This window comes from Ricinus communis, chromosome 6 (genome assembly GCF_019578655.1).
Source record: "Ricinus communis isolate WT05 ecotype wild-type chromosome 6, ASM1957865v1, whole genome shotgun sequence".
Lineage (NCBI taxonomy): Eukaryota > Viridiplantae > Streptophyta > Magnoliopsida > Malpighiales > Euphorbiaceae > Ricinus > Ricinus communis.
Window position 1 is genome coordinate 15,922,170 of NC_063261.1, and position 11,290 is coordinate 15,933,459.

The 11,290-nt window shown below is 27.6% G+C and overlaps 1 protein-coding gene across 2 annotated transcripts; it reads right to left on the reverse strand.

Moving 5' to 3' along the window:
• Positions 1-6,282: 6,282 nt before the first annotated feature.
• Positions 6,283-8,328, reverse strand: LOC8277547 (probable indole-3-pyruvate monooxygenase YUCCA10). 2 transcript variants are annotated; one of them, XM_048375465.1, is made up of 4 exons: positions 7,633-8,328; positions 6,967-7,077; positions 6,767-6,889; positions 6,283-6,642 (listed from the first exon to the last, which is right to left on the reverse strand). In XM_048375465.1, the coding sequence occupies exons 1-4, from the start codon at positions 8,239-8,241 to the stop codon at positions 6,460-6,462; spliced, it is 1,026 nt and encodes a 341-aa protein (XP_048231422.1). In that variant the 5' UTR covers positions 8,242-8,328; the 3' UTR covers positions 6,283-6,459. The 2 variants fall into 2 exon arrangements, with proteins under 2 accessions (XP_048231422.1, XP_015580747.2); XM_015725261.2 differs by having other exon boundaries at positions 6,967-7,206.
• Positions 8,329-11,290: the final 2,962 nt, after the last annotated feature.

Here is an 11,290-nt window from a genome sequence, read left to right on the forward strand (position 1 = left end):
GAAACAAATCTCCTAATATATAAATTTTTTCACTATATGCAATGACTAAAAATAAAGAGTGGATAAGTGATGGAAAAAACTATTTTACTGAGCTTCTAAAGATAATTACCATACGTGCAGCCTAAATTGAAAGATCAAAGTTAATTGCCATACCTAAATTATTAGAGCCAACAACAAAGACAACTTTAAGATTATATGCAGCAAAAAATTTATACTGATTTGAATGGATAATTTCTCCAGGAAACTATCCATTCCAAGAAATTTTGGAACAAAACCCTTATCATTTTATCGATTGCAATAACTACAAATTTAGCAAAATAAATTCAGTTTCACCAGAAATGTAATTTTTAGCTACCATCTTCCATTTTTGTGCAGATTTATCGAAGAATATAAATTCAATATAACGACTGTAATTAAGATGGGTAAGGCATTGTCTGGTTGCTGGCAAAATTCTCCTGCTAAATGCATGTGCAGGCGATCATAAGAATGCTTCTTCTAGAGAAAAGCAACACAATCTTCTCTTTAAAGAAGTATGTTGGTTATTGATTGACATGATAGGCAGACAAAAATAGCTAGACCTGCAGGGATTGCTCCGATTATTACTACTACAACTTCCATTTTTGTAGCTTACAAGAATGAGACCATGTGTCGATGTGTTTGTTTCTTGATAGCTTTTGATGCTTGCCATGAATACTTCACCTTTTTGCTCTTAATACTATGAAGCAAATTAATACATTGACAAAACTAGCCGGCTAATATACATATAAAACTAACATTTGTAAGAACTTTTCGGTTTAATTTTATTGAGTCTTTACTTTTTACTTTATTTTATTGAGCTCTTATACTTTTATTTTTTTTTATTTTTATTGAGGATATAATAGTCTTTAATCAAAGCAAAAATAAAAGTATAATGGCTCAATAGAACAAACAAAAATTTCATAATATATATGTAAAAGATCTTTAACAAACTAAATATAAAGAGATAATTATAAAAATGGTGTGTGTTTTGACAATTAAGTGTTTAAACTTTTAAACGTCACAATTTAATATGTGAAACCGGAAATTATTAATATTTAAGTGTATGGAACTAGTAACCTATATAAAAGAACCTAAATAATTATAAAAATAGTATGTGAACTTGTTAAAATTTGACAATGAAGTATTTAAAGTGTTAAATGTTACAACTTGGTGTATGAATTTAGTAAATACTTACAATTGAGTGTATATAGCAAAGCAATAACAATTATAAACTTATAATCTTAAACAAATATTATCCGCTAAGTAGATTAAAAAGAATAATATGTCAAAAAACTTTTAAAAAGTATCTATATTAATAGATTAATATATCTTTCTTACTACCACCATCATTATACTGTTCTCACTATATTTTTGTCAATTCTTTTAAAAAATCTTTATCAAACTTTGAGCGACACTTTGTCTTTTTCAACCCATCACTATAAACATCTAAAATAAAATCGATCGTTATTGAGGATGATAATCTTAACTATAATGTTAATTACTAATATATCTTTTTATGACATGTATAGTATTTATTTATATATTTTTATCTATTTTTATAATTTTTATTGTTTACATGAAAGATTTACCCTCTTTCATGTAAATATTATCTTTATTATAAAAATATAATAAAATTTTATTTGTTTATATATATATATATATATATATATATTTTTTTTCTTTAGTTTAAAGCTTTCATTTTAAAGCTTTTTCCAAAGTTTGTATATTTGTTCAAAGTTTGTGTTCAAAGATTGTATCTATCAATAAATTTTATCTTCTTATCTACCATTTTTAGAGTTAACAAGCGTATGCTCTGTGCTTGCCTCATCTAAGGATCCTGCACACCAGAAACTTGTTGATCTATCTTTTTGTCTGTCTATTTTGGTATCAGAGCCAGGTTGGGTTCCGGGAAAGAAACATCATCTGCATAAAGAAGATTTTAAACTCATTTTAATCTGCATCATATCACTGATAAACAAGCACTGTTCATTTATGAACAGTAGTAAGTCCCGTCAGGTGTAAGGGCAGTAAAACTGGTGGTTTGGTTCATGTTTGTTTAGAAAGTTATTTTGGTTTATTTTAAAATGAATTTAGAACCATTTTTCTGTAGATCTTCTTCTTTCTCAAACTCTTCTACCTCTGAATCTTCAAGGTACAAAGGTTTAGTAAATAGTGAAAAAATCACTATTGAAGATTTTACAAAGCATATTGATGATTGAGAAATACTCAAAGTTTAAAAGAAACAAATTTATGAGTATTCAAAGTTTCTTCTCTTCAAAACTGATTTTACTATCAAAACTGAAGAAAGAGATATTCAGATTTCAAAACCTTTTGAAGAAATTTATCTTTTAAATCCAAAGACCCTCCAGAAGCATAAAGAAAAAGACTATAAGTATATCTATATAGGCCTTGTCCAGGTAGGAATAAAGCCCCTTACCAAAGAAGGTTTAGATACTTCCATCTTAGCAGTCCTTGGAGATGCTAGGTTTACAAATTTTTATGATTCTTTATTAGGTACTGTCGAGTCGAGCCTCAATAAAGGACCAATTTCTTTCAATTGTTTTCCAAACATCACAATTTCATTAAATGATAAAAATATTTTAAAGAGTTCTTCAAATAAAGACACATAATTACAAAATGCTTAAAGGATCTATTCCGATAGCATTGATTTTCAAAATACATTACAAAGCCATGATTTCTGCTTTTGGTTCAAAATACAAGCTCCATTCACTAAAAGGAGAAACCTTATTCTTACAAACAGATCTCTCCAAATCCAACGCAACAATTCCAAAAACCATTCAATGGAAAGACATCACTCTAGCAGAAGAATGGATCCTTGAAGGTGCAACTCAACCTGAATCACCAAAGCAAACAGAACCAAATACAAATCTAAAAAATATAACCAAGTTTCCAGATGGAAAAGCAAAGCTCACGTTCAACAGGAAATCAACCTCTTCTAGATTTTCTGATGATGATTCTTCAACATCGACCATAGATATTGAAAGGGTATCAAAAATACCTTCTATTATTTATGCTCCTTACGAAGAACCTCTTGCATTCTTCAAGTCACACAAAGAAGAAATATAGTGAGAAAAGAGAGAGTATAGTGGGAGAGTGATAGTGAGAAGAAACACTTTCCTCTTATATTCAATTTCTCCTCTTGTAAATTATATTTCTTTAGTTTAAAGCTTTCATTTTAAAGCTTTTTCCAAAGTTTGTATATTTGTTCAAAGTTTGTGTTTAAAGATTGTATCTATCTACCATTTTTAGAGTTAACAAGCGTATGCTCTGTGCTTGCCTCATCTGAGGATCCTGCACACCAGAAACTTGTTGATCTATCTTTTTGTCTGTCTATTTTGTGGCGCCCACCGTGGGGCACGGACCCACGACCACAAGGTTAGGTTTAGTAAATAGTGAAGAAATCACTATTGAAGATTTTACAAAGCATATTGATGATTGGAAAATACCCAAAGTTCAAAAGAAACAAATTTATAAGTATTCAAAGTTTCCTCTCTTCAAAACTGATTTTACTATCAAAACTGAAGAATATTGTCCAGTTTACTTCTGCACACTGGAATGATATACAAAAAAACTATTCAACTATCAAAAAAGAAATTCTTTCGATAGTTTTTTGCATTTCAAAATTTCAAAACGATCTTTTAAACCAAAAATTTCTTTTAAGGATTGATTGTAAATCTGCTAAAGAAGTTTTACAAAAAGATGTTCAAAACATAGCTTTAAAATAAATTTTTGCCAGATGGCAAGCCATTCTTTCTGTTTTTGACTTTGAAATCGAATACATAAGAGGAGATTCGAATTCAATTCCAGACTTTCTAACCAGAGAGTTTCTTCAAAAACAGGAGTGAAAATGCCAAGAAAATCAAAAACAAAAGAAGAAAAGTCGACAGCAAGTTCAAAGCCTGTCCAAAGTCCAAAGAAGAAAATTTTGCCTTCTTCTTCAAAGCCCATTAGAACCTGGACCGAAATCATCTAGGAAGAAATTGACCAAAGCAAGGCCAATCCGGCCCAACAACAATTGCAAATTCAGGAGTGGCTTGCACAGCAAGATCCTGAATTCCTAAAAAGGGTTGAAGAATATATATATATATATATATATATATATAATGACTAGTTTCACACATTCAAATATTAATAATTTTTAATTTTACGTACTAATTGTGACTTTTAAAAGTTTAAATACTTGATTATTAACTTTTAACAAGTTGACTCATCATTTTGTAATAAGCTAACATGGATAACTTGTAACTTGTAACCTGTTATTGATCTGCTATATATATTTAATCATAAATTTTTAATAGGTTCATACAACAAATTATAATTTTTAATAGTTTAAACGCTTAATTGTCAAATCTTAACAAGTACAAATACTATTTTTATAATTATTTAAAATATAAAAATATAAGGGCTCAATAAAATAAATAAAAGTTTTGTAAAACATATGTAAAAGGTCCTTAAAAACTAAATATAAAAATATAAGAGCTAAATAAAATAAAATAAAAATTCAAAAGCTTAATAAAATAAAACCAAAAAATTCAGAAATTTAATAATGGATTTTGCCAACTACCAACTTCCTTAAATTTAAACCTCCTAGCTATAGAAGAGAAAAGCGAAAACTAGGTCTACAAAAAAAAAAAAGGTGCTTGATTTTGTTTTAACAACAAAGATAATTTAATTTTATAAATTAGTATTGTTAGTGTAGTCTGTATTAATAACTCTATATTTCCTAAGAAAATATTTTTTTTTTTAAAAAAAAAAAGCAAAATGTAAATTTTGACAACGTGAGTTAATAATTTTTATTTTAATTAAAAAATATCACAATCAACAAACTCACTTCAAACTAACCACATCATTTTAACTAAGAGAATATAACCGAATTAACAAATTTTAACTAAATGAAAATGTAACCAAATAACGAACTAAATCATACTTTAATTTACGTCAGGATCGAACAAAATTAATAGATTTATTAAAGATATATTGTGTTTATATAGTTAATATGGAATATACAGATAACAGATACTAGAATTTCTTACATCTGTCGTCCGACAAATAATAAATTTAATTTAATGTCATTCAAGTACATTATATTAGACAAAAAAAAAAGGATAAATTCACCAAGAATATCCAATTTAGATCTTTAAATGGAATATATGTGATAAAAATTGTTAGTAGTGTTAATAAGAGTTAATATTTTCATTTTTGTGGCTCGCATTCTCATTTCAATTTCTATTTGCTGATCAAATAGGTCCTAAATGTGATTTTTTAACTTTAAATTTCATCTTCTTTGTTTCTTCCGCCGGTAAATCATGCTTAAATTAATGATTTGCTATCATTCAAATGCGTTTCTTTGAGATCAGCTTGGATTTTCTACAAAGATGTTTGATTGGCACTCAATTCCAAAGGAATCTAATTAGGCCAATGAATGTGCACTTTGGCAGCTAAGTGTGTATGCAATTGTATGTACGCCTGCCAAACAAACTCCAACCATCTTACAACACATCAACCAAAAGAGAAAATCGCTGCAGGAAAAAACAATTCAAACGGCAATGAAAATTCCACATTTGCTTTTGCCCCAAATCCTCACGCCTTTCTTCAGTCTTTTAAATAGGGGCTTGAGGAAAGCCTATTGGCTTTGGATATCTCCTTTCTATTGCAAAGGTTTTTCCATATTTTATTAATATTAATAAGAAACAACTATTACTATTGAAAAAGAAAAACTTAAAAATTTATTTAAATGAAATTTTATTTTAATTGATTTATATATTTAAAAAGTTCATACATTATAAGGATAAACATATAAATGAATCCTCTTCACGCTATAAAATTATAAGCGTTTTACTAGAATTACTAAAATTATATAATATGTTATATTTATAATAAATTAATATGTTTTTTTCTCTCTCTAACAAGTTTTAACTATTCTTTTTCTAAATACTTAAATTACAAACGTAATATCATGGGTGTTTCAAATTTAAACACAAAATTCACTTCACTTTAATTGTGAAAGCACATCAAACACTAGAATTCATTTTTAAATAAATCACATTAAAAACTCATTTCTAAAATAAATGAATTTTAAGTAAAATGTGAATCAAACACAACCTTAATTAACAAGTAACCAGGTAGGCTATAAGATTGCAAGATTGCAAAAAAAAAAAAAAAAAAAAGGGAAGAATATTTCTTGTTAATTATGTAAAAATCATTCAACCCAAATCCTTAACAAAAGTCAAGAATACATAGAAGTAGTAAGAATATTTAGAAGCATTTCATGCAAAGCATCTTATTGAAACTCATATGTTTCGACAAACTCTATTAAACTTGAAGTCCATAGGTAGCAAATATTTACAAGTGACTTTTACAAAACCAATAAGAAAAAGCAACAACAATATTGAGAATAAAATTTCTCTTGTCTTAAGCCTCTCATTCACTGATTTGGTTGCTTAAAATCGCATTAATATCCTCTGCTACAGCCTTTGCATCCACCGATATTCCTGGAAGGCCATTCCTTGCGAATCCAACACAATAGATCCCATTTTCACCCTTCCAATGGTTAGGAATTCGATTTTTGGGCATGCCATCTTCGTTGAAAATGTAATGGTAATCCTATATATACATCACACATCAAAATACTATTATAAAAACCATTTAGTTTCTCCTATCTAAGATTTGTTATCTTATGTAAGTGGTAAATAAGTAAGGAGATATTAGTTCGATCTCATAAAAATACCTTGAGCCAGTCATTCGTGCCGCTCCTAAAACCTGTTGCAAATACTATTACATCAAAATGTTGCTTGGTGCCATTATCGAACACCACCATGTTCCCATTCACATTATTAATTGCAGGAACAACCTACAATGTTACGATAATTAGAAAAGGATATGAAAGACTATTAGAATAATTTAAGAGTAATTGTTTGATGATTTTACCTTAATCTTCCCCGAACGGATCTTTTTGATTGTTCCAACATCAATAACCGGAGCTTTTCCCGATATAAATTTATGAGTGAATGGTCCTACGGATGGTCTATAGAGTCCATACTTGGACAAATTACCATACATTATTTTTGAGAGTAAAGTGATCAAAACATCCACTAATCTTATAGGAAGGCTTAGGTGGATCAACAACAACATTCCCAAATACACCATTTCTCTTGTAACCACATGCAACTATAAATTTGAACATAGCCCTTTATATAATTAGTAACTAATTGTAATTATATATATATAATAATAATAATAAAGCAATGTTTGAGATTTGACACTAGTCTTGCATGCATGGAGTAGTTGCATTCAAAAACTAATAATCGTTATTTTAAAAAGAGATTATCTTTTTAAAAATGATCATCGATCAACTTTTAAATAATTTATAAAAAAATATGGATATGCTTTTTAGAATATTTTAATCATTTATATAAGAAACCATGACAACCAAGAGCAAGTGTCTGACATGCACTTTCACTTAGAGTAAGTTCTTTTCACATATAAAATTAAAATAAATCATTTAAAAAGAAAAATAAACAAATATTCCATTACAAACAAGGGCTAAAAAATAAATAGAGAGAAAGTGATGGAAGCAAAGAGTGATTATCTTACTGAGCTTCTAACAACAATCGCGGTACGTGCACCATAATTTGAAAGATCAAAGCTAATTTCCATACCAGAATTGCCAGAGCCAACAACCAAGACATCTTTACCATTATATACAGCACCAGATTTATACTGACTAGAATGAATAATTTCTCCAGGAAAACTATCCATTCCAAGGACATTTGGAATAAAACTCTTGTCATTTTCACCTGTTGCAACAACTAAGAACTTAGCAAAATAACTTTCAATTTCACCAGAACTATAATTTTTGGCTTTTACGATCCATTGCTGTGAAGATTTATCGAAGAATGCACATTGAACACAACGATTATAACTAGGGTTTATTTTGAAAAATGAAATGTAGTTATCTATGTAGTTGATGAATGTGTTTTTGGGCATAAAAGTTGGAGTTTTAGACTGGTGAGGCATATATGGTAGCTGGCAAAATTCTTTTGCTAAATGCATATGTAATCGATCATAAGCATGCTTCTTCCATAGAGAAGCAGCATAATCTTCTCTTTCCAGAAGTATGTTGGTTATTGATTGGCAAGATAGACAGACAGAGGTAGCTAGACCTGCAGGGCCTGCTCCGATTATCACTACTGTGGCTTTCATCTTTGTAACTTACAAAAATGAGAGTATGTATGAGAGAGAGAGTGTGTGTGTATTTCTTGATATCTTTTGATGCTTGCCATGAATGGTTCACCTTTTGCTCTTAATATAGTAAAGTAAGTTGATATACTGACAAAACTAGTTGACTAAAATGCACATGAAATTAATGTTTTTTTGTAGATTAGGAACTTCCTTAGATTTTTACCTCCTAGCTATAGAGGAGAAAATTGAAAACTAGGCATAAAAATGTAAAATGCTTCAATTTTTTTAAAAGGTAGGGAGTAATCAACATGAATTAAGAACTAAGATAATTGATTTCTCAAAATAAAAGAACTAAGTTAATTAACTATTAAAAATTAAAATTATGTTCTTAGTTTACTTTGTATTAATAGTTCATTATTTTTATTTTCTTTTGAGATTTTTTTTTTTTTTTTGAAAAAAGGCAATTCTAACAATGTGGATTATAGTGATTCTTGTTTTACTTAAAATCATAATTTAATAAAATCAACTAAGTCAATTCAATAAAAATAAAACTTACTGGAAGCGACGAACACACTTTAACTAAACAATAAATGAGTTTTAAAGTTTAACCGAATAACGAGCGAAATTGTATGATTCGCCGTACATCACGTCAGACAAAATTAAAAAGTTTAATAACTATATATTCGTTATAGATTGTTTAGATAGAATATTTAATTTAAAAGATAAGCGAATCTTTACATAAGTTTACAATGAATAACAAACTTAACTGTACGTCATTTACGTATGTCGCGTCAGATAAAATAATAAACATATAAAAAGATTTAATTTATGTTATTATAATAAAATAACGAGCTTTTTCTTTTACCAAAATATAATGAATAATAAATTGTCCGTATCATCACCCTAGTAAATTACATTAGAAACATAATTATAAGTTGATAGAAATAGTTTGAAAAAGAGACCTTTTATTGAATAATCATATACATAAAAATATGAGATATCAATTATATTTCTTGATTAATCAAAATGCCATTACTACCTTCCTTCTAAATAATCATAGTATGAGATACAATGCATAATCCTTCATACAAGATTGAGGAGATTTGAAATAAAGGTGAAATGTTCAATTTCTCTTTGAGCCCTTAATTCTTTTAGTTGTAGATAAGTATATATATATACTATAGATTTACTTTTGACTGTAAACTTCAGTTTCTTTGTTTCTTCTGCCAGTAAATTAAGTATTTGCTGTCATTCAAATCCATTTCTTTAAGAGCTTGGATTTCCTGTAGAAAAGTTTGATTGGCACTCAATTCCAAAGGAATCTAAATTAGGGCAATCAATGTGGATTGGTGTATATGCAATTATACGTACGCCTGCCAAACAAACTCTAACAATCTTACAACACATCAAGAAAAGAGAAAACTGCCTGTGACTCTCATTCATACAAAAATGAATTCGAACTGCCATGAAAGAATCCGAATTTGCTTTTGCTTTATCCTCTTAATAACTTTTAATAGGTTAACAAAGATTCATATCATTTATATATAGAGAGAGGAGTCAAGATAAGAATAAGCTCTCCACAATCTTTAAAACTTTGTTCCCAATTTGGTCCATATTATATAAATCCCACATAGAAAATATTTTATTTTTTATTTTTTTTATTTTTTTTATTTTTTAAAAGAAGATTTTCTTCCCTATTGTAATTACTGTATGCATATTTTAAGAAATATTATTCTGTTATATTAAATATCATGTTAAATAAAATATTTATATAAACTTGGTTGGCAAAACGATTTATTATTTAAAGTTATTACCACATATTTAAAATATTGAAACTAAAATATTTTTCAAATATATCGAAATATAATTAGCAGAAGAAAATGGATAAGAATACAATTAATAGATGTCAATTTTAGTTTGTTTTATATGTCTAAAAAGTTGCCAGAATTCAATTCTTTTATATTATAAAAAAAAAAAAGGCGTAGATCAAAAGATAAATATCACATTTAAGTAAGAATCTAATACACACAAGATTTATTATAAACAAATGAACAACTTGGAGACTTGTCCTATAATTTATAGTGTGTATGATATAATTAGACTTTATAAGTTTTTATTCATTTAAAATTATTCATAATCTATGTTTTATATGTTTGAATTTAATTTCAAATTTTATCAAATTTTTGATAAAATTTCTAAATAAATTCAAAATCTATAATATTAATTTTCTTTTATCATAGCAAAACTATTCTAAACTGAAATACATTCTTCCTTCTCATTTCTATTTTTCTTCTTTTTCCATCTTCTCTTCTTCTTCTTTTTCTTTTTTTTTTTTTCCTTTATTTTTTCTGTCTTGAATTGTTTTTCTTGTTTCTATTTTGGTTAAACATGAAGTGTTCTGTCCAGCAGAAAACTCTGCTTAATTTGCTAGCGTCAGAAAAAGCTGCTTTGAGAGATAGGAGACAAGTTTGGTTAGGAAGGCAAATACGATTAGGATTGACAATGGCAGAAAAAAATAGAACTTCAAAAGTATCGAATGCATGGCTTTTTGTTCTTTTAGAGCAGCAACCACTTTTGTTTTTTAATTAAATGCCTAAAGCCTCACTTCTTCACACACTCATATCACATTCATATACCCAAAAAAAAAAAGTTATAATTATAGGTGTCCAAAAGGGTAGTAATTATTTCCAGACTTTATCTATTTTCCTCTACTTTATCATTAAAAAATCACATAAAAATCCAGCCTCATTCTTCCAAAAGAAAAAAGAAAATTGCATAAGAAAAATTTAGTTCCGTATATGAGTTCTCAACTGTCTATATGTATATATTAATTTCTGAAAACTAAAACTTTTTTTATACATATACTTAATTTTTTATATATATGATTTTTATTTTGACATATGTATTTATTTTAACACATGAAATTTATGTTTATCTGTAATTTTATAGTTTTTTTATTAATTTATTGATTACTAATTTACATTTCTTATTCACCATTGGATTTAATTTTAAAAAATAACATATTAATAATAAATTAATTTTTTAATTAGATAATGATTAATTTTTTAAT

Coding starts and splice junctions, on each gene's coding strand:
- LOC8277547 (XM_015725261.2), bottom strand. CDS start 8,241: ATGAAAGCCACAGTAGTGATAATCGGAGCAGGCCCTGCAGGTCTAGCT. Junction 7,207..7,632: donor CGATTGTTGTTAGAAGCTCA/GTAAGATAATCA, acceptor TCAAATTTATAG/TTGCATGTGGTTACAAGAGA. Junction 6,890..6,966: donor TCCGTTCGGGGAAGATTAAG/GTAAAATCATCA, acceptor GTAACATTGTAG/GTTGTTCCTGCAATTAATAA.